This window comes from Rhinatrema bivittatum, chromosome 5 (genome assembly GCF_901001135.1).
Source record: "Rhinatrema bivittatum chromosome 5, aRhiBiv1.1, whole genome shotgun sequence".
Taxonomy (NCBI): Eukaryota; Metazoa; Chordata; class Amphibia; order Gymnophiona; family Rhinatrematidae; genus Rhinatrema; species Rhinatrema bivittatum.
This window is the reverse complement of record NC_042619.1, coordinates 292,293,349-292,317,401: the sequence shown is the minus strand read 5'-3', so window position 1 is coordinate 292,317,401 and position 24,053 is coordinate 292,293,349. Positions and strand designations below refer to the sequence as shown.

Here is a 24,053-nt window from a genome sequence, read left to right as displayed (position 1 = left end):
CAGAAAGAAAAAGGACTGCATTGGAAGCAAAGAAATTGGAAAATCAACTAAATGTGAGTAAAGCCTAACCTCCTTGAAGACACCCATCTGATGCTTTCAAACTCCTGGGGAGAGGGAAAGTTTATCTCTCTGTGCAGAGCCAGTAACTTTGTATCTTTGCTGGCTGGAAGGGGTGTTCTGCCCATCCAAAGGAAGCCCTGCACCACCTGGGGACTCTCGTTTTCCAAGCCCTGTGTTGCACTTGGTGCACGCGGACCACTGCTCTTACCTCTCCCTCAGGAGGCCCGGAGACACCCGACACCAGCCTCCTTCCCTAAACACGGTGCCAGGCCAGCCCGGCAATAGTGGCAGTTCGGTTCGTCTTGAGTTCTTGTCTTTGTGGTCCTTCTTCCCTTGTCTGTCTTCAGCATCTCCTGCTTCTGTGGTCCTCCTTTCTCCTCTTCATTCTCTGTCCCCTTGGATTGGACTTCTGGCTTTGAAAGACCGGTTCTGAATTGGATTGGATTTCTGGCTTGACCCTCAGACTGGTCCTTGACATTGCTTGTCCGACCACTGCCCTCTCACCATGTCTGATTGAACTCCACCTGCCTCAACGAGTGCCTGGACCCCAGCTCTCGCCAAACTCTGCCTGCCTCCGACCACAGTCTGAACTTGACCATGTCTGTCAAGTTCAGGCTGTGGTCACTGCCTGCCCTGATCGCTGCTTGCCCTGACTTCACTTCTTTCTCCGTGCTGGCCTGCAATGTCTTCATCGCGACAGGTCATCACCTTCACAGAGGCCCGCACCTAAGACCAGCTGGTCCCGGCACCCGAGGGCTCAACCTAAGGGGAACAGAACGTGGCTTGGTATTGGCGAAGCTCCAGTAAGGCCTCTGCTCCAGCCAGCTCCGCATGCCAACGGTGGGGACCTGAAGGGCTGCTCCCTGCAGGTTGCACCAACTTTGCCTCGGCACAAGGGACATCATCCACAACACCCTGGAGGGTAGAAGTTCCCCTGGCTGGCATTAGACCTTCCTGCACAGATTGAGGAGGAAACTGTAAAAGGGAAAAATTCTGTTGTGTTGTGGATAGCATTTGTACCACCTTTTATACATTTTCAGCAATAAAGATTTTATTTGGACACCAACACAGTGGCTCCAGTGACTTTATCTGGCACATCAAACACACACTGGGACATACAAGTAACCCTCTCTCAAAGGACATGAACAGGAACATGAGATGTTTACCCTCAGCACTTGAACCTCGGGAGTAATCTCCCTCCCCCACCCATCCCCACTTGACAAAGGATTCAGGCCCTGAAAGGAAGAGCCAGTGTTCAAGCTAAGCCTGGGAAGGTTCCAGGCCCAAAGAGTAACACAAAAATGTTTATGGCCCTATCGAGTAGCAGTCTGCAGTCGGGGATGGGGGTTATAATAACATCAAAGGTTCTGCTTTGAAACAAATTCAATGCTATAGCACCAAGATAATTAATTGTTCTGTTTAAAATGAACATTTTTGGTTTTTACTGCATCTAATGTGGAAAGTTTACAAGTTCATTTCTCAGAAATGTTTTTATTAAGTTTGCCGATGAATTTAACAGATCTTTTTAAACAAGGTTCTTGGCAAGAGCATAGTTTATGCTTTTATCCACATTTACGGTTGAATCCTTGTGTATATTTTAGTGGATATATACAGTACCAGGCTGCAGGACAGTCATTCAGTTTCATGGATTTTATACTAAGGATGTGCAGCAATTATACAAACGGTTCATCCGACGGATTATGTTGCATTTCAAACTGCGCTTGGCTACATGAGGCCATCCAGCCTTGACACAGAATCATTTTCCTTGGCCCTCAATGGCTGAAAGAGAAAGAGGGAGAGACAAGGCCCACCTACCTGAAATGCATGGCTGGCAAAGCCCAGCCCTAGCTGCCGGCAGACTATCATAGCTTCCACGGTGCCCCAGCCATCACTGCAGACTGTCCCCCACCTTAGAGTCCCATTCCGCTCCACCAGGACCTCAACCCGGCCTTCACCGGGTGTGCGGCCTCCCCTTAAGCGCACCTGTCAGATAATGAGGACCACAAAACACAAGGTAGTCAAACTCATGCTTACGCCTGGGATTGTGTAGTAGTTTTTCAGTATTTCACTTTTGTTTCTAAACTAACCCAGGGAATGAAAGTTGTTAATAACTCACTTCTGGCAAAAGTTTGTATATATGTGCAATGGCAACTGATCACATTTCTGGTGCGTTTCAATAGAGTAAACTCCAGGATCTTGATTGGCCTTCATAGGGTCCCATTCGATGAAAGTTATTGCGCTTCTGGACGGGCAGATGGATGGCCTGAACCACCGCATGAGTGCTTTCCAGATGTGCTGAATGAAGTCATAGAAACACCAACAATGGCGGCAGATACAGACCAGTTGGTTCACCCCAATCAGCCCATTTGCACCTGCCTATTGAGCTGCCACAGACCCTGTTCAGTCGCCTGGGGCACCAAGACCCAAAGAGCACCCTGCATGCCATCCGCATCATCCATTGTGCTGGTCAGTCAGTGGACCAAGCTGTGGTAGTTCTGGCGGAACGTGGACCTGGCACAGAAGAAGCATTTCAGGCAAACACTAGCTAGAGAAGACCACCCTTGAAAGGCTCTGAAATCATCACTGGCCTGTGTGGCCCTGCACCCTTAAAGAGGCAAACTCAGACATTCCCTTTATTGTATTTATCTTAAAAACTTACATTCCACAGGCAATACAGGAATTCCTGCTCTTACTGGCACTGGCACCTCTCCTCTTTATCTGCGGCTGCCAGGGCCAGATTTGCATTTCTGGCAATCATACGCCAGACACTTCCCCAAATTAGCAGAGTCCTGATCCCACAGTGACAGCAACTTAAAAAGAAATTGGGCCTGGAGCATGTTCAAGGCTCTGCCCCCTTTCCACATGCTTTTCATGTTACTGTGGAAAACCTCACGCGGAGCAGGGCCTTGAGCTGAATTTTTTCAGTTGCTGTGGCTGCTGCCAGTGGATCAGTGCTCCAGCGTGTAACTGAAATTTGGTGCTGGAGGCAGGGGCCTGTGCCTAAATCTGGGCCTGGTGGCTGCACGGTTCACTGATATGATAAGCTGTCTGAACCGTGTGCGCGCAGAACAAAGAAAAGAGGCGCCGGCGTCACCGAGGCAGGGGGAGCTGCGTCAGAAGTGATCGCGGGGCGGTATCTTCCAAACTGTCTCGGGTCTGCCCGCCTGCAGGTACTTATGGGGAGCACAGGCTGTGGAGCCTCATCAGTTTGTTGAGCAGCAGGAGAGGGGGTAACTCACGGATATGCTTGTGGGTCCAAGTTAGCTTCAAGGGGTTTTTGGCTTGCTGTATGTATGTATGTACTATTGCACAGAGGTCAATATTGATCCAGTCATTTCAGGGCACCCGGACAATTTTGTCTGGGTAACTTCATCTGGATATTCAGCACAAACCTGCCCCCCCGAATACCTGGTCTAAGGTACCTTGTCAAAGTTGTTCAGATAACTTTAGAGCTGTTATTCACCCAGACAGAGTTCCTCGGGTACCGCTAACCCTGACAACACCCTGAGAACGTCTCCCCCCCCCCCCCCCGTGCTGCCTTTGTGCGGGTCAATGTCGTCCATGTAACAATCTGCCCGGACAAAATTTAGTGGCGGAGCAGGGAAAAAATTGAAACCTCAGTATTTGTCCAGCTTTCTCCAAAAGTTAGCTGGACAAACCATTTGAATATAGATCATTTACATTTTCCAAGTGAGTTAAATTCTTTACAAGAAAGCTCTACATGAAAGTGAAAAGAAACCAACCAGTTAAAACGCTAAAATACACTGTGGGAAATGTTGGGTTTTTTTTACTTGTAAGAAGCACAGGAAGAGGCTGGCTTGAAGCTCTTGGTGGGAGGGGACGTGAGGACTTGGAGACTGGGGATGCAGCAGGGACTGGAAAACTAGGTGGGAGGTGAGGTGTGGGGGGAGAGAGCTGGGATCTGGGGACGGGTGAGGAGATTGAGCAGGGACTGGTGGGACGGGGGTCTCAGTGGATGGCGGGAGATGGGGCAATCTGGGGCCCATTCTCCAAGGTTTGCTCGATGCTGTAAAGTGGTTAAAGCAGCCCCTGGATCCGGAACCGAGGGAGCACCAGGAGGAGCAGCAAGGTGGCTGGGTCTGAGCGAGCAGGATGCAGGGAGGAAAAGAGGAAAACTTTATTGGCATGACAATGTTACAGGTGTTGCCAAAGTACTATACAGAATGACTGAAATAAAAGGGGAGGGAAAGAAGGAACATATTACAAAATGATTGTTCACAGCCTCAACTAAACAGCCAGGAGCTATCTGGGTCCAGAAGTAAAAGGTTAACAAATAAAAATGAAAAAAAAAAAATATATATATATGTACAGTGATTTCTTATAATCAAGCCACTGCAGCAATGAGCTTATGATCAGGAAAATCAAAGGAAAATTTTACACAATCCAGGAACTGAAGACTTTTGAAGGTTAGAATAATCAGGCACTTTGGCTGACAAAAAAAGTAAAGACCTAGGTTTCCTTTCATATTATGAACCATAAAATTATCTTGCTCTTCAGTTTCTCATCACCTCCCTCACCCCTTCCCCTCCACCCTATCACTGAAATGCCTTTTATGATTCACTTATGGCAGCCCCACAAGATTTTATAATTCCTAGCAATGTCACCTTTTGTTTATTTGAATTCTGACCTGAAAAAACAGAGCATTAATTCTCGAAAGTTAGTCCAGAAATATATTAGTCCAATAAAAAGGTATCACCTTATATAGTTTTTATTTGTTAACCTTTTATTTCTGTGCATTCAGGTGGACTAACGCGGTAGCCAAACTACTCCCTCCTATCTGGGTGTGCCCTGAGGGTGTATTAGCAGGGTGGGCAGAGGTGAGAGGCTTGCACCATGGAGGCAGCTTGTTCTGTAAATCACAAAATTCAGTTCCTGCTGCCATTAGCCTGCCATCATTCATTTTCTAAAACTATCTTGCCAGTCTTCGGTCACTTTCCTCCCCTCTGTATTTATATCTGGTTATTAATAAAATCTGACCTTTTCTCTATTGAATTTGGTGCAGTTTGATAAAATAGGAGGGGTATGGTTTACGATTCAGTTTTCCTTGGGCTGACCTGGCTCCATGTCATAAGGAGCAGGCGAATCCAGTCCTGACTTTACCCTGTTGTAGGCAGGGTCTTGTAGTCCTGATTGTCTCATTGATTCACCTGGAAGAGTCGGAAGTACAAATCCTTGCTTGCAATGCGTAAAGCCAGGACAGGATTCATCTGTTTCTTATGACATGGAGCCAGGTGGCCATCCTACTGAGTTCGATTCCCAGCTCAGTTCATCCACTCACCGCGTTGGCCAGAGTAGGAGATGCTGTGGAAGCAATGTTCCTAACAGGGCCGGCGGAAGCACTAGGCAAACTAGGCCTCGGCCTACGGCGCTGACCATTAGGGGGTGCGAACCATTTGTGGCTGCAAGCGATGGCAAAGAGGAGTGGAGATTTGGCGGGCTGCAAGTAGCGCCCAACCTGTTCGCGGCCCAGAAAACCACACACTCGGCAGGCGCGATCACGAATGCAGTAGGAGTCGGGGCCGAGACCAGGGGTGGCAGTGCGACCATGGGGGGGGGGGGGGGGTGGAGGGGCGGGCACAAGGCAGAAGGTTCGCCACGGGTGCCTAATCCCCTTGGCACCAGCCCTGGTTCCTAACCAGGTCCGGTGCGAGAATTAGGTGGGACTAGGCGACTGCCTTTGGCGCCGGAAGTGAGTGGGTCGGAGTAGGGGGACACAAGGGCACCGTTTTTCAAATGAGTGCAGGAGGGATGAGAGTGGCAGTGGTGCAACAATGGAGGTTTGTTGAGTGGGAGAGGGGATATCGGGTGGCAGGCATGGAAGTTCGTAATTTGGTGGTTCAGGCTGGGGTAGAGGAGAGAGAGAGAGAGAGAGAACCACATCACATGGTGACATCACTGCCTAGGGTGTCTTGCACCAGCACTGCTCCGAACCCCTGGGAGGAAGGAATCATAATCATTTCACATTGGCGACACTGAGAGGTCCGGAAAGCAAAGTCAGCTGGATAAACGTATCCAGCACTATTGGATATAGCTGGCTATCTCTAAGCTAGCCAGAAAACTTTTTCCAGCTATCTTTAGGACAACCCTACAGCATGACAACTCCAGACTTAGCTACACAAATAATTCGGCTAACTCTGAATTTTGGATAACTTATCTGACTAGCATAACTCCTCCCCAGAACACCCCTACTTTATCCAGCTAAAATTTAGCCTGGATAAGAGCCCAAATATTCATTTAGCCAGATGTTACCTGTGATTCTGGACCTTAGAGTGGTTGGTTGCAAGGCCTATGACTGCAGGGTTGCAGAAGGAGTGTCCTAATAGTTAGTGCAAGGGCCTGAGAACCAGAGAAACCAAGGTTAAAATCCTAGCCCTCTACCCATGCTTCTGTGATCTTGGGCAAGTCCCTTTGTCTCCTAATGCCTTAGGTACCCACTTACAGGGTCATTCTTCAAATCGCAATGAGCCGCATCATGACTTTAAAATGTAAATGAGGGTAAGGGGAGGGGTTTGGGAAGGTTTAATACATTTAGGGTCCGGTAGCGCTGCGGGACATAATGTTTTACACATTATCGCCGGCAGTATCCGCTGGACATAACTACGCTGGGGGGAGGGGGCAATATTGAGCAGGCAGCCGCATCGCAGCAGTGCGTTTTCATCTGCCGTGGTTGCAGGCACGCTGCACACTTTCACCCTCATACCGCAATGGGAAAGTAGTTATGTCCAGTGGCGATAATGTGTAAAACATTATCACCCGCAGCACTACCGGACCCTAAATGTATTAAACCTTGCCCAACCCCCGCCCCCTTACCCTCATTTACATTTTAAAGTCATGATGCGGGCCCATCGCGGTTTGAAGAATGACCCTGTAATTGGGTACCTAAGGCATTAGGAGACAAAGGGACTTGCCCAAGATCACAGAAGCATGGGTAGAGGAGTAGGATTTGAATCCTGGTTTCTCTGATTCTCAGGCCCTTGCACTATTAGGACGATCCTTCTGCAACCCTGCAGTCACAGGCCTTGCAACCAGCCACTCTAAGGTCCATAATCACAGACATTTAGTCAGATAACTAAATATTTAGTCAGATAACTAAATATTCATTGTGCCAGATAACTCAAGTTATCTGGCACAATGAATATTTGGGCACTTATCCGCTATATTTATAGCAGAATGATGAATCCAGGGGTTAGACTGTAAGCTCTCTTGAGCGGGACTTATTGTACCTGGATTGCTTAGTGCCATTGTACAGCGCTGCGTACGTCTATCAATGACTGGACTAACGTAAGAGGGGATATAAAACAGGGCAAAAAGCCCGGATAGGTGAGAATTAAAGTTCCTGGCAGCCGATCCCAGTCCTGATTCCAAGTGACCAGGAAGTCCAAAGGAGCAGGAGGCCACCGCTGGGTGAAAACAAGAAATCCTGTTTAGTTTTTTTTTACAACCTCCCATTCTCTAACTTATTTTTCTCCACTTGAGTAAGTCACTAGGAAAGATTCTATGGTTAACTGTGCCTCCCAGAGTATCCCAGGAATGTGGGGTTTTAATAAAAACAAATTATCTCTGCTTTTTTTTTTTCTTGGTAATTCCAAAGGCTTTTGGGAACATAGGATAGCAGCTTTAGCAGTAATGCTAATTAAGGCACTAATTTATGCACAAACAAGGCCTGCAATGATTTAGAAGGCAGGCTATTTGGCTAGTAATTGCATTGCTCAAATCTTCCATACCCAGAAAGATAATACAAGGCAGATGTTTATTTTACAACTAACATGGGACAAAGGGAACTCAGCTGAATGAGTCAGGAATAAACCCTGGGAGCTTAGAGTCATCGAGCCATGAATTTGAAGAAGCTGGGAGCCCAGGTGGCTGTTGAGCGCAGTTACTGTGTTCAGATGAATCTGAATTTTCTTTCCAGGAAAGAATTCTCTGAAGCATTGCTTCTACACTGGAACAAGACACGCAGCTAATAAGTCCTGTTCCAGCAAAGCGTTGGGCTGTGCAGTGACATCCAGCCTGCCAGAGTAAATATTGAATATGCTGTGCGATGCAGCATGTGTTCTCTGCGGAGATGATGGCATTAGACATTGTGTCGTTTTGTCAGGTAATTGCCTGAGGGCATCGCAGATACATACAGGAAAAAAAAAATAAACGCGTCATGAACCAGCAAGAACCTTGTTCGCTGTGAGGGCATTTACGGGGAAGAGAGGAGGGTCTGCAACAGAAAGGAAAACTGGACAGGCTAGGTGGACCTTGTTTCTATTAATCTAGAGATACTGAGTAAACGAGGGGATCATATTGCGCTCTGTAATTAAAAATATTCTAACATTTAAGACAGGGTTTTTGAAGAATCTGTTCTATATATACCTATGTGCTGGATGAGAAATCAAAATACGCAATGGAATATGTTCCCCAGCACAACATAGGGAACTTACCTGGAAACAAATAAGATGGCAAGGCCCACCTGTTCTGCTCACTTTCCTTTCTTGTAATATCAAGGAGTCTACTTGAGTGCCATCTCTCATTCACTTCCACACAGGCTAAGAGTGCTCAGCAGGGCTGGATTTAAGATTATGGTATCATAGGCTGAGGATCAGGGGTAGGAGATTTTTTCGGGCACATGCCTATGTGGCCTAGGCCTAAATCCAGCCCTGGTCCTTCGTGCCTATCTCAAGCTCTCTGGTTTTGCTGCAGCCTCTGCCTCTGTCATGTCATAGCTAAGGTCATGTGTTGGACAGCGTTCTGTACCCACCTGTCAGCACATGCTGGAAGGAACATTTTCAAAGCATTTTACCTGTGTTCACTGACTGCATGGACATTGCCCTCCCTCATAGTACACACATACATGGCATTTACAGAGCTTTCCACGTACTTTTCCAGCAAATCTCTACCCATGGAAAAGGCAGGTGCCAATGACCACGCATGCTCTGTACCCATGGCAAGTTTTAAAGCAAAAGTACGTGTGCTTTGAGGATTGGTGCCCCTCCGGTATGTGCAATGTTCAGAGGACATCTCTGGGATATCCTCTCTCTTATAGAGGGTTTTTGCTTTACCTCTTCTTCAGCATCCTTCATCATTATCTTTGTCTTCCTTAAAAAAAGAACAAATTCCCATAAAACGGCTGCAAAATTACAAGTGCTCCCTTATAATCTGTTCTTATAAGAAATGCTATTGTTTTTGAATAGGATGCTCATGATGGTACTAGTTCCTTTGGGTTTTGGAGGGTCTAACCTGGTTCTGAAAGCCCATGGCTGGAACATTACATCTCACAGCAGCATCTTCCTCGTGGTTGCATCCCAGAGACTGGATATTGAAGCCACAGTCAGTGATGGACTTCTCATGGCCGGCACACTGTACCTCATTCATGTGAACAGGACCCATCCCTGCAAAAGAAATATGCCATGCTAAAGCTGCTTTTTTGTTGGCTGGAAGGGCGATTGCCTGCAAGAATGGACTGGAGTTACTTGCATCCAGCCAGGAGTCCGATACACATCAGAATGACAGCACTTCCCATACAACTGGTAGCTTTCATCTCATTATACGCAAGGTGACCACACAACCCCATGCCAAAAGGGGCAGGCTGCGTCAGAATTAGTTTTATGCCCATATTGCTTTAGGAACTTATATTTCCAGTTTCATGAGAAACCTCTGACACCTGGAGTTATCCCCAAAGGAGACAAGAGGAGAAGAAGAAACAGTGTTACTATTACTCGGTCACATATGGGTAAGCTAAGGCACCAGGAGACAATATCTATAAGAACAAAAGAAGTACCATTCTGGGTCAGGCCATGGTCCATCAAGCCCAACATCCTTTCTCCGACAGTTTAAAGCCAATATTGTAAAGTTGCCACAGTGGCAAGTTACAAAGGGGCAGATTTTCAAAGGGCACCGAGCCTATTTTGCATAGGCTCGGTGACGCGCGCAAGCCCCGGGATGCGCGTATGTCCCGGGGCTTTGAAAAAGGAGCAGGAAGGGGGTGGGGCAGCGGTCCGGGGGCAGTCACGAGTCCTCTGGCACAGTGGCCGTGCCGGGGGATGGTGCGCCGGCAGCCAGCTGGCACGTGCAAGTTACGCCTGCCAGAGACAGTCGTAACTCCTGAAATAAAGGTAGAGGGAGATTTAGGTAGGGCTGGGGAGTGGGTTAGATAGGGGAAGGGAGGAGAAGGTGGGGGGGAGCAGAAGGAAATTTCCCTCATTTCGGAGCGGCCTTGGAGGGAACGGGGAAAGCCATCGGGGCTCCCCTAGGGCTCAGCGCGCGCAAGGTGCACAAGTGCGCCTGGATTTTATAACATGCACGCGCGTAAGAATAAAAATCTGCCCCATAATGTTCTAGACCAATGGGGATAGGAGTCATGATTTCAGATTGCAAGGGAGTAGAAACAGCAGTAACATCATAAATTTCATAGAGTGAGTGGTGGATGCATGAGTGAACCTTCCAGAGAAATAGTAGAGGCAATAACAGTAGCGGATTTTAAGAAAGAATGTGATAAGCACAGAGGGTGCCTAGCCACAAAGAAGGAAAGGAAAGCTTGCGATCAACTGGAGTCTACAACATGGACATAGTTTGGGCAGACTGGATGGGCCCCACAGTTATCTACCATCATATTCTGTGTTCCTATGGAAAGCTAATAGTATTTTTGGGTGCATAAACAGAGATATCACTAGCAGAGAGAGGGAAGTAACATTACTTTCCTACAGGTCTCTGGTTGAGCCCACTTTCAGTACTATGTTCATTTCTGGAGACCAATAGTTACAAAAGGATATTCACAAGGTAGAGACAATTCAAAGGAGGGCCACTGAAATGGTGCATGATGTGTACTATAAACCATACGTAGTGAGACTGAAGGAACTAAAGATGTACTTTCTAGAAGAAAGAAGGGAAAGAGAAGATATGATACAAACATTTGGTTATCTAGCAGGTGTCAATAAAGTACCAGAAGACAGTATTTTCCACAGAATGAAACGGTCAGGAACAAGGAATCATTACAAGAAGCTGAAGGGAGAGAAGCTCAAAAGGAATGTGAGAAAATCCGCTGTCACTGAGAAGAAGGGGTGCGCACCTGAAATAGACTTCCTGCAGAGTTTATAAGAGCCAAAATATTGGCAGAATGGAAGCATGCGTGGCATAGACACAAAGGAACCTTAGTGACAGGGAGGGAGTGGGCAGGAGTGAGGAAGACCACAGATCAAGATCAGTGGCAGCACAGGAGGAAAGTGCAAGTGGTTCTTATCTATCGACATCTGATAGATTTCCATGTAGCAAATCTCTAGATTGGCAGCTATCAGTAGCATCTCGCCAGCTCTGAACCCTCACTCAGTAATTGCATTCTCACTTGTCCCAGGCAAGTGTTTTGAGAAGTTGCAGTCTCTGTCAAGAACAAGTGAGAAGTAATAACTGAGCAGGTGCAGAGGGCAGGACAAGAGCAAGGCTTGCCTTATTCAGGGCCGGTGCTCGTTTTTTTGCTGCCCTGTGCAAAACATTACTGTACTGCCCTCCCTTTCCCCCCGCCCACCCCCGAGTCATTCAGTGTCTATCCCGGGCCCATCAAATAAAGCCCAGCTCTGTCCTGCAATTTATATTTTTAAAAACTGATACCCCGCCCCCACACCCCAGAACCCATGGATAGGGAAGGGTATTAGGTACCCTAGGCAAACCTTACAGCCTTACACACACGTCACCCCACACACAATTAAATTATGCATTTATAACACACTGTACATGAAAAAGAATATTCAAGAGTACAGTCTGCTGAGGAAAAAATATCACAATGAGCACATTATTTTTACATGCACTCCTGTGGTACCAACCAGAAAAATCTGCAAAAAAGACATTTGGAGCTCCTATGGAATTAGACTTTTTGTAATGCATGCTGGGTGTGGGCTTGGGCCTCAGAAATCCATGAATAAACGGAATTACCATTACAATATAGGAAACCTCCCATACCAAAACAACCCTAACAACATTATCTATGAAAAAGCAACACTGCACACATTACCCCAGGCCCTAGAACACCAATAAAACTCTTATTAGGAAACCAGGCTGCTATAGATCTCTACACAGAAATTACATGCCAGCATGGCACCTTCTGCTGCCGCTGGCCTGCCACCTCCCCGGATGTGCCGCCCCATGCAAATGCATGGTATGCACACCTGGTCATGTCGGGCCTTAGTGCCTGCTTAACAATGAATAGTTGACAATTCAATGTTGGTGTTAGTTGGCCATCTCCTGGTTGTGTGGCATCATATAATATATGGAAAAATAATGAGCGATCTGGTAATTTAAAAAATGTAATGAAGATAACTATATACTGGTGAAGGACCCATCAAAAGCTGCTCCAGGGTATACACGGGCTCTCCACACTCAGAACCCAGATGGTTTGTAATCATAGGTCCCTTAATAATCGCAGTCTATTTTACCAAAGTTCAACTCAAGCTCTGCTTAGCTTCTCACAAATGTTTAAAAAGTATTTTTCTTTGTACATAAAATCATTAGCTTACTGGGCTGACATCACTTTGGTTAGGTATTCTGTTATTGCACAAATGAAGCAGAAGTATGCTATGGAAAAGAGGCAGGTAAAAATAGAAGAGATGCCTTATTACATATTTACAAAAAACCATTAATTCTCTTATTGTACTTAGAGCAGGGCTCAACCTGCTAGCTCTACGACTTTGAGGAAAAAGATATCAGGGGTGTGCAAGGAAAATATTTTGTTTTGATGTTGTTTCTTTTTAAATTGTGTTTGATTTTTTATTTTGTTTAATTTATTACAAACAAAATAAACATCATAGCATAAAGAAAAAACAGGAAAAGAAAAAGAAAAAAAGAGGGTCCTTCCCTCCAATTGAAACACCCCCCCTCCCAGCACCATTTCAATTAAAAAAAATATATAAACGAGGGCTTTCCCCTGGCCTCCCCACCCTCCCCAGATGCCACTTACCCCATCCGTGGGGCTCCAGTAGTCAGAATGGGGCCGGAGCAATCCCCAGCAGCTCCTGCCCCACCAGGCCGCTGTTGGTTGGCTGAAATATCCTTTAGGGATGTACATTTGTTTTTTTTTTTTATTGAAGCAAGTTGAATTTTTTCAGTGCGTTTTTCATTTGGCTGGAAAACCGATAACACAAATTTCTAAAAGATATTTCAGCCAACCCGACACCGGGAGTTGTATTATAGACATTGGCTTCTAAAGGGACGGGGCAGGCTGCTCATTTCCCAGGATGTAGCTGGTGGTTGGTAGCACGTTGTTCTCATGCCAGAATTGCTTCTCCATACCAAAGGGCAACAAGCTAAAAGCAGAGCCTCACACCCCTCGCACCACAATTCCTCCTGGCTGCCGGAAAGGCACGTCAGTGCTTGATGATTCATGGAGGCTTAAGTGCTCAGTAATAACATTGGCCTTCCTTCAACTCAAACAAAATGGGTTTGCTCAGGCTTGCAACATTTCATTTAGGTTTCCAGCGAGGCCTTGCCTGAAAGCAGGGCTTGATTTCATTTTCACACTTTCCCCGGGGATGAAAGAACCAGGAAAAGAGATGGAGTTCTGAGGGAGGGTCCCTAGTCCTGTGGATCTCCGTGACCTTCATTGACCTCTGTGAAATTCAGCCCTAGATTCCCCGAAATGGCAGCGTGTTACTTAGTTTTAACACACGACTGCTGCGTGCTGACTGAGTTACGTTACCAGCCCTGAAAGTTAAATTCTAATATCTTGACAGCTCTTTCTGGACATGAAATACAGATCATCAGTCTTCAAAGGATATAATAAAATCCAATATAAACTAATGAAAAATAAAAAAATATTTGTACTTTGATTGCATCTTTGTTCTTTAATAGTTTTCCCATGTGGCTGGAGTCTCCCGTCAATAACAATGTATGAGTTTTCAACAACTCCATTTGACTAAGTTTGATATCTATATCACAGTCTACCATACATAAGTGGATTAATAGAGTATTAACTCTAAATGCATACTGCTTTTCTCCTTTTAGAGTGCTGTGGTGTGATATGTTGATGTGATGTTTGGCATTCTTACCTTGCCCTAGCTTTGCACCTGTTAAAGCCTCCTTGGCAGTCCCAAAGCCCAGCTCTCGGCACACCACGCTGGCAGAGATCAGGTTCCATCGATCATCACAGATGGTTCCCCATTCCCCGTTCTTCAGAACCTCAACTCGGCCTTCTCCAGTGTTAGCTCCCCCTTTCAGCCTCACCAGTGGTTGCTGGCAAAGAAAGCAGCAGCAAAGTATGAAAATAAAGCCTGGCTGATGAAACTTTCATGCAATGTCTTCTGATCAATAGCTTCATCGCTAGCCAGGCATAGCACATCTAACTCCTCTTCCACACCTGAACTGGACAGAGGGGCACATCTGGGAGCTGCTGGGCCAAAATGCAACCTATGGGGATCCCTGCGCTTCCTCTGGCAGGGGAGAAAACTTGCTTTAGGGCCTTTAGGGCTATAGACTTTATCTTGTGCCTTAAATATAGAGCTGCATCCACACCGGATTGTGTTCCACAAGTAAAAGAGTTTATTGAGAAACTACCCATCAGGTGCCATCTATTGGGGGGGGGGGGGGTCTGTTTTGTACTAACTTCCTATGCCCTCACAGGTATAAAGCCCAGTGGAAACATGTTTCCTAGTAAGGAACCTGAGGGTATCCTTACACACAGTTTTTAGACCGTGAGCCAGTAAAAGCACCAACCAATAAGGAGGATACTGAACCTAAGAATTTAATTTATAGCAGTTCAAGGAAAATCAGAACAAAGTGAAGCTGTGCCGTGACCAGACCTCTCTTCATTGTTAACCTAGGGGATCATCCCTCGTCTCTCTCTACAGCACACTCTAGGGTTGGAACAATGGCTCAATAGCATGCACTGTGCCCTTTCAAGCAGAAAGTCTCCAGTTCAAGTCCTGGATTGGGTCTTTGGCACTTTGGGTCTGCTGGAACTGGTGATACTACAGAGGGAGCCATTGTGGTCATTAATAAGGCAACATCTGGTAGCCAGATTTATAGCCCATGATCCAGGGTCTGAAAGGCACCCTGGTGCATAGTAGGAGGGAGGCTCTATTAAAAAAAATAGGGGGGAAAATTGAAGGGTCGTGGCACCAAGATCCAAGTACTAGCTCCCACTAAGCTGGAAAAAAATAAATGAGGAAGTACCAGGCCAAAAAACACAAAGACATATTCTAGACCCTGTCTAAAGGTAAAAACCTCATCTCTATCCAAGAAGGTTTGAAACCACTTCAGTTCCATTACTTCACATTTTTCAGTTCCATTGCTCACATTTTTCAGTTCCATTACTTCACATTTTTCAGTTTAGCTTTATGCATCTTTATTGACTTACATCAGCATCAGAATTTTTTAAATAAATAAAAATAATTGTACCCTCTAAAGACTGAAGTCAGTCTTTCCAGGTTAGTCATCTTTCAAGGCTGGCCACCCTCCTTCTCAGAGTAAATGCCTCCAAACATTCCCATGGCACCATCCTCAGCTTATTAATACAATCAGATTTTCATCTTTTTTTTTTTTTTAAACTATTGAAAAATTAAGCCTAATAATTCCAGTACAACTGTTTATGTAATTAAAAATGCCAGATTATCTGTTCAGTTTCTGTATTCAACCCTGCTTGCCATGGGTCTTTGCTCTTGCCAAGTTATAGCTCCTCTTAAAAGCCACACGTACCCCTCACTCCAGAACTCCTGGTAACATGCTGTCCTGCTGCCGCGCTCTTTAACTGTCTAGTGACACCATCAGACCTGTAACTGAATTATGTTTAGAAACTGGGACAGGATAAAACTCCCCTATACCCCAAAATTTAACACATTCATAAGTTAGGTGTAAAGCAGGGCTCACTGGTACAAAATGATGAGAAGTATGATTTGTAGGTTAAAGTATTAACACAGTAACAAGGTACTGTCAGCAGAAAAAGGCCAAATGGACCATCCAGTCTGCCCAGCAAGCTTCCCATGACAGCAACTGCCACTCCATGCAGGTTACCCCCACATGTCCACCAAGGGCAGTAAATGCCACTCCATGCAGGTTACTCTCATGTATCTGTTAAGGGTAGTAACTGCCACTCCTTTAAGCTACCCCCTTGCCTTATATTAAGAATAGTATTCTTACAAGCAAGACCAAGCCACTGTCAAACCCATAACAGAATTACTGCAACATTTTTATGTGGTGAGTAGCCTTCCTGATAATTCAGACAATGCTGCTTTAATGCACTTTGCTTTTAGACTTGGCTATAGATGCTTTATCCCCCAATGTCAGCGTATCAGTACCCCAAACCGTAAAAGTTGGGGCCCAGCATTGGCTGTCTTCAGAATCCAATACTCTTTTTCCCCCACCCACTGTCAAAGCAGGGAGCGATGTTGCAGTTGTGTCTAAAACAACAAGACTAATTGGTTAAGGATAGGAATCACCCATGCCTTCTGGTTAAGGGTCATAACTGTGGTTCTGGGCAGATTACCCTCATGCTCCCTTTTCTTCATTATCATCATCAAGCCTTTAGGGACCCACAGTGTTTATCCCATGCCCTTTTTAATTCATTTACTGAAGCATGAGTGAAGAGACGTGCTAGAAGATAAGATCAAATACATTTGGGCCATCCTCTTTGTGACCTTTGGCAGATTACAATCTCCCCATGGCTCACATTTTTTGGTGAAAGACACTCTACAAAATGCAAATTATTATTATTCACTAATAATACAGATAATTTGGTAACGCTTGGCTTTACTGCAGAGAGAGAGAGAGAGAGAGAGAAAGACAGTGTGTGTGTGTATGTGTGTGTGTAAATATGTGAATATACAGAGTTCTCACCTCCTGCCTGAATGCTTTCCTGAAGCCAGTGTTGCTGCTCGGGGCAAAGGCTCTACCAGGTGTGCAGCTCACCACCACCGGCATGCCATGCTCGCAGCTCTGGTTCCTCTCCATGTTCACAGGGATAGGGTTCCCCAATTTACAACTGGAGATGTGAGCTTCATTGCCAGTGCAGTTCACAGAGTACGGCCAATACTTGGGTTTCCGCCGGATGGCGAACATCCTTATGAGAAAGCGAGAAACAAAAAAAAGAGAAAGTGAGATCCTTCAATGCTGGGATCCCAGATGGAATGACAGCTCTGGGTCAGCAGTAAAACCACATCAAACTCTGCCACCTACTGCAGGAAATCAAGAAGAGAATATCATCATCATCATCACCACCATGATCGTTATTATCTATTCATTTCATGCTTTTCCAGCCAAAGAATGCAACGCCTGAAAAGGCAGTTTTAGGTTTACATTCATAGTCTTACAAGTGGGAAAGACGGGACATGATCACATCGATTAGTTTGTAGTTACAAAGGCTGGAGTTTATAGCAGGACAGTAATAAGTTCCGAGAGTTTAGTTAGGATAAGGTAAGGAGAGCATCGATATATCACAGATGCATTTATATCTTATGGTTCTCAGCATTGTAGTCTAGCATTATCCGTTCTTACCAGTGGTCATTTTCTGCCAGGGCATGCTGAGTCATCATCCCAGAGCCTTTCAGAACTTGCTTTCTTTTCCCCATTAGGAAAAAGTGTAAGATGGAGGCTGCTGCTGCACTCGACCCAGTACCTGCCTTTTATTGTGAAACTGACCTCCAGGCTGGCCAAGCTTCTCCTCTCTGTTCTCGCCACGCCCTGCTCTCTGCCCTATGTAATCCAACCTGCCATAGCCACCTTGTCAGTTCATGGAGTTACTTTTAGCTCCTTGTCCTGGCCTCTGTCTTTCTCGCTACTTTTCCTCTAGCATTGGTTGTGGCCTTCGGGCCTTCTGTTCTTTGCCTTGTGGCCATCCGGCCTTCTGCTCCTAGGTTTGCCTTGTGGTCATCCAGCCTTCTAGTTCCTTGCCTTTCCCTGCCTTGTGGCCTTCGGACCTTCTGCTCCTTGCTTTGGTTGTCTTGTGGCCTATCTGGCTTTCTTCTGCTATCTAGTGGCCTATGGGCCTTCTGCCTAACTGCCTTCAGGCATATTTGTTCTGTGTTTTGTGTTGCCGTGCTGAGCCCTTGTTCTGTCTAGTCTTATTCCAGTCCTGTCCTGTCTCGGTCTTTCCCTGTCCTTTTCTGGTGTTGTTGTGTCCTGTCCCAGTCCTTGTCCTGTGCTTGCTCCTAGACCCAGCCTTGTTCCAGTCCTACCCAGTCTGTCTCCAGTCCCTTTCAGTATGTAGGGCCTTCTTCAGTGGATAGAAAAGTGAGCCGTCATGTCCTGTAATGCTCGGGAGAGCAGCAGTGTTGAGCAGTCTCATGCTGTTTCTTTTGATAACCGTTTCCAGAAGTTAGTGCAATCCCCAGTGCTGCATTCACAGTGAGTGCTGGCAGCCGTCCCCATGTCTGGCTCCCAAGTTGGAAGGTATTGTGGGCCTCGTTCCAGAGCAACCAACATGGGAGATCAGCCAATGAATGACTGAGTGAATGAATGAAAACAATCAACCAACTGCAAACTGCACACAAATCTTTCCTTAGCTACATTTGGGCTTTTACCAATTGCAGACATGAAGCTGAACAGATGGATTTGAGATGTGCACGAACCCAGATAAATGACTATCTGTATGATCAGAGATATCGTGGGAACATCACGTTCTGAAGAAATGAGACAGGTTTTTTGTTGTTGTTTTCTTTTAACAATGACAGCAGACCAAATGCAGGTCCTACACCTTTCAACAGCATTTGACATGGCTTTAGAGTTTCCAAGGTTGATTGGGGTTAGAATAAGTAGGCACCAGTGTGAAACATTAAGGGTGGTATAATTGTGACAGGATGCCAACAGTATCAAAGCGTGCTATGAAACTAAACGAGATGAGTCGCATTGAAATTGTGCAATTGTAAATAGAAAATCAATCTCCAGATAGTAAGGAGCTATTTAGATTCTCCTTCCTCCCTCTAGTAAGAACCCTAGCTAAGTCACCTCAAGGTGACCTAATGGTAGGGTCTTGCCAAGCAGAAGACCTAGGTTTCTGTTTTAACTTAGGAACCCTGCACCGCCGTCCGAGCAAGGCTGGGAGTGCTGCTGACACAGGACTCAGTCAAGTACTGCAAAGATCCAGGCCTAGCTCAGGAGGGAGCTGCAGGACTTTCATCCACGGTGCAGCATCTGGGTATAATCCGGTTCTTGTTTTTCTCTTTTGGCCCAGTAGTTCTTTTCTTCTCTTTCCAGCTTGGTCAGAACCAGAGCTGGGATTCTGGTGCCATGAGCCTTGGTTTTCAACTACCTGGGGATTATTCCCCCTAATTTAATACACTCTCTCCCCCCCCCCAACCGCATAGCTCCAGGACTCTGCATCGCAGGATCTAAATCTGGGCACCGGGTCTCACCCTTATTTTGCATGGCTCCTTTTCCCCCTGCCTCCCCAGCCCAGCCACCCTAGGGTGCAGAAGAACTGACCCAGGAATTGAACCAGGGGCTGTGAGCACTGCAGCGTGCAGCGCATGGTCTGAGCCACCAGGCTGGCAACATAATCCTTTTCTATTATAGATCTACTGGCTTAGCGGGTAATTTTATAACTGTGCATGGTGGGGTACAGTCTGTGTACCCCACCATACACTTTAAATAGTTCTTTATTACATTTTAAAAAAAATATCCAAGAATTCACTTGAAACTGAGAAACAAAGTGTGGGATAGCAAAGAAATACAGTAAATTAATAATACAATGGAAATGGAAACTAAAAAAAGGAAAAAAGTCACTTATAATCCTAGTCCTCAATTCTGGGGGACCCATGCACAATCCTGAGGAAATCCGTAACATAAAATTATGTAATTTAAAATAAAATACTAGTATTATCCAAATAAGGACATTTATATCTGGTCATCAGGAGCTCTACTGGCATCTAAAGGTGACGACCCTTCAATAGGAGAAAATCTATCACCAATAAAATGAGAGAGTTGAGAAGGCTGAAAGAAAACATACGAAACATCCTGATACTTGAGCAGGCAGTTGCAAGGATATTTGAGTAGAAAAAAAGCACCCGGTTCCGAACTCTGGGCCTCATTCTAAGGAATTGTTTCCTCTTTTTCTGAGTCTGCCTCGGCGGGGAAAACTCTGACGTTCAATTGAAGAAAAAGTATCCACTTGGTGATGAAAAAACAATTTCAAAATCCACCCTCTGTCAGCTTCCAGTGCAAATGAAACAACCAAAGTAGCTGGTGAACCAACACGCTATCAGACGTCTCAAGGATTTCTGAAAGGTTCAAATGATTTGGTTCCACCGGTGTGAGAAATTGCAGAACCTTTTTTGAAGGGAGGAAGATAATAAATACTATATTTAGTGGTAGCACTTGTTCAGGTATTTTTAATATCTCTAGCAAATATCTCTTCCACATGACCTTAGGGGAAACCAAAGGGACTTTAGGAAAATTAATTAAACGGAGATTCCTCCCCCAAACGTGATTCTCCATATATTCTAACCGGTTGGTCAAAAACTGATTATCCTAAACATAAAGCTTGTTGTAGGGCAGAACATTCCATACCTTTTTTAAGTGTTCTTATGTTCTTACAAGTTCTTGAATATTAATATTCTCAGTTTCCAGCGTTTTCACCCGAGTATCTAAATTCACCAGAGGATTTAACTGAGCCGTATTATTATTATTCAGGTTCAAAACAGATTTCCAAATCATCTCAAGAGTTAAAGTGGCGGGTCTTACCATTTCAAAGGGTGCAGGCAAAATTTCCACAGAAACATTATCCATATGATGGGAGGTCATCTTCACACAGCCGTCGAGCTTTGCCACCAGAAATTCCCCCTGCAAGGTCGACAATGTCATTGTCTGGCTCTGAGGCGGTCCCAGCCAACGCCGCAGTCTCAGGATGAGACCCAGCAAACTCGGCATCATCGCCGTGCGCCATGGCCCATTGCGGGGTAAGTGATCTCACTGCAGCTGGATTAGCAGGGCCTGTCCTTTCCACCAGGGACAGAGATGCAGATGAATGAAGGAAGGAGTCGAGTATTATTTCCTCTCGCACAGCTTCCAGTGAGCCAACTCATGCAGCATAAGTTCCACAATACACGTGAGCATCCACCCGGAGGAACCATCAGGACTCTCTGGAGGCAGCTGAGACAGCCCACTCCTTGGCCCTCCGTTTACATCCAGAATGAGGCATAATAATGAAAGGTAAGAGAACAAGGTAACAGCAAGCTCAACCATGCAATGCTAGATTGCCATCATGGATCCCCTGGTATTACTCTCTGTGGGTACCTTTTCGATGCAGATGTTACCCCAAATTTTCTAAGCCACTTTATGCTCAAAAGCTTGCTTTGAAAATTTGCAATAAGTGCGGGAAAACACGCATAAACCCACCCACACATAGTTACTACTGCTCTAACGAAGGTAAAGCCTGTGTGAGTGAACATATGTGAATCTTTTTTAAAATCAAACAGTATGCTCTGTCCCAACTCAGTCTCAGAACGTCTCTTGAGAGTTCACGGAAAAGTACACAAATGTAAGAGACTTTTGGTTTCCCCTTCCTAAAGGAGTGTACCGTTAATCTGGGGAGATTCAATAGGAAACAATTGAGAGAGGTTTAGGGTTTGCTTCCCCAAGTGGGGAACATGCAGATGGTGTGTCCTAGAGGTTTATCATCCCAACGCTCTGGCTATTCTCGTAGATTTTCTGTTAGACTTTCGAGGAGGCAGGAGCGGTTTGTCCTGTGTCTTCTAATTTGTCTTCTTAATTTAAGGGAAAGGAGTAAGGAAGTTCCTTTTAGGGGTCAGCCTACAGTTGACTTGTCTGCTTTTAAAGATTATTTTGGACTCTTTTAAGCCATTTTTTGAGAATCCCTTGTGAGAGCCTGGGTACTCCTTCACAGTGGATTGGGGCATCTGCTGTGTAAGGTTAGATCATTTGTCAGGGAAGATTCTGGCAATCTTTTGTCTCTCCTCCAGAGGATTTTGTTGCGCGCCCCATCCACATTCGGCCCGGCACGGGCCTGCTCACCTCGCCAGCTTCTCTGCTGGCCTCCCCAGCGGCAGCCGTGGGCTCCTCTAGGCCTCGACATCCGGCAGCAGCGGTCGCTGGGCCTTCCACTGTGCAGCAGGCCTCATGCTGGAGTTCGGCGTCTCCAGTGGCATTGGCCACGCCCCTATGTGCACATGCGCGGACCACCCGGCCTCTTGAAGGGCCAGGGGCGGGTCCTAGCTCCGTGGCATGCCCTGATTGATGGAACTATATAAGGAAGTCCCTGCCTGAACTTCCTTGCCTTTGCAATCGGGTCAGCACTGTATTGTGTTCTAGTTTGCCTCCGCATTCATAGTCTTGTTCCAGCCTTGTTCCCGTCTTGTTCCAGTATTCTATTGTTCCAGCGTCCTTCTGTTCCTGCATCTGCCTGTCCGTCTTCCCAGGTAGTACCCTCGGACTCTCTCTCTGGTATTGACCTCGGCCTGCTCCTTGAACTTCCTGTCCGCTGCCTGGATCCTGACCTCTGCCTGCCTTGTGACCTCGTCTGACCTCCGGAACCTGACCTCTGCCTCGTTGACTACTCCTCGAACTGATCCTCGGATTCTGACCTCTGCTGCCATTGACCACGTCTCTTGATTCTGGCTCTGTCCCTTGCCTGTCATTGCCTATGCTGTTTGGGCCTTCCCTGCCTCTCCAGGCCAACAGCGTGAAGTCCGACCACGCTCCCTTGCTGATCATGGGCACGTTTCTCTACTACCTCTCCGGGAGACCCTGTGAGGCCCACCTAAGTCCAAGTGGCCCGGGTCCCTACGGGCTCCACCTGGAGGAACCACAGGCTTCCAGTGGTGAAGCTCATCTTAGCTTCTCTCTCCTCCTGTGCTCTGCCCCTGGGGGCAGGTGCTTCCTGGTCCCTACCTGGGAGCCGTTCTCCACTGCTCCAGGACAAGAGTCCACTTCCAAGCGCAACAGATTTAAGCTGTCTGGTGACCCGTTGCAGAGAAATTATATTTTTGCCTTAACTCTTTTTGCACTATCTCCTCTGTTTGGAGGCAAGAAAGTTTTATTCCAACCTTCCTGCTTCTTGCTTAATTTTTCCCCTTTTTGGATTCATTATAATATTTTTTCCACTTGGAGCTGATAACCCATGGTACCCAGGAGTCATTAAATCAAGTCTTTCATCCAGAAAGATAGAGCATTACAAATTCCATCTAAAGCAAGGGATCCCAGTAAAGTGCACTACTGGGAAAAACATAGAAGATATAACAAAAAAGTAATAAGAACTTCGTTGCTATTGAGGGAAGTTTTACATAAGGGGTGAGAAGAGTAGCCTAGTTTTACATAAGGAGTTTTACATAAGAAGTGGTGTAGTGGTCTAGTGGAGGAGTAGCCTAGTGGTTAGAGCAGTGGGCTATAAACCAGGAGACCAGCGTTTGAGTCCTGCTGTCACTCCTTGTGACCTTGGGCAAGTCACTTTACCCTCCATTGCCTCAGGTACAAACTTAGATTATAAGCCCTCTGGGGATAGGGAAATACCTACAGTACCTGAATGTAATCCACTTTGAAGTGCTGCAAAAGTGGAATATAAAAAATCTAAACCTAGACGTGCCCACTAGGCACTGCCTAAGGAGTTAACAGAATCAAGAAAGAGAGTGTGAATCACCCTCTTTGGGGCTGTCTGAGGAGTTAAATAATGTGTAAAGGAATTCTTGGAAGATATATCTAGGACTAAATTCTGATTAAACATTGGGAATATATCCTTTCTAATCACTTTCAATGAGAAGATATAAAAATTAAATTAGAAAGTGTAAGAGGATTGAACTAATTTCAAACTATATAATCTGAGGGAATTGAGTAAATGGGAGAAGAAGAAATTTCTGTGTACATAAGAAATGCTTGCAAAGTGATTGAGTCTTTACTAGAAGATGTGACATCAAAAGTTTATTCTATCTGCTGTCTTATTATTTATTGCTGCTAATCAATCAAGAGAAGGGTAAATATCATTCAATCATCTGCTCAAACTATCAGTAAAGAAGTTGGAAACCACAATTCCTCTCCTGTGTGTTTATTGGATGCAAAGACAG

The 24,053-nt window shown here is 45.8% G+C and overlaps 1 protein-coding gene across 1 annotated transcript in view; it reads right to left on the bottom strand.

Moving 5' to 3' along the window:
• Window positions 1-24,053, bottom strand: part of LOXL2 (lysyl oxidase like 2) — a 177,674-nt gene that overhangs the window by 53,684 nt on the left and 99,937 nt on the right. The window contains exons 5-8 of the mRNA XM_029604127.1: window positions 16,882-17,104; window positions 14,100-14,283; window positions 9,307-9,458; window positions 1,876-2,043 (exon numbers count right to left, since the gene is read on the bottom strand). Of these exons, the coding sequence (XP_029459987.1) occupies window positions 1,876-2,043; window positions 9,307-9,458; window positions 14,100-14,283; window positions 16,882-17,104 (727 nt within the window). The remainder of the gene's footprint in view (window positions 1-1,875; window positions 2,044-9,306; window positions 9,459-14,099; window positions 14,284-16,881; window positions 17,105-24,053) is intronic.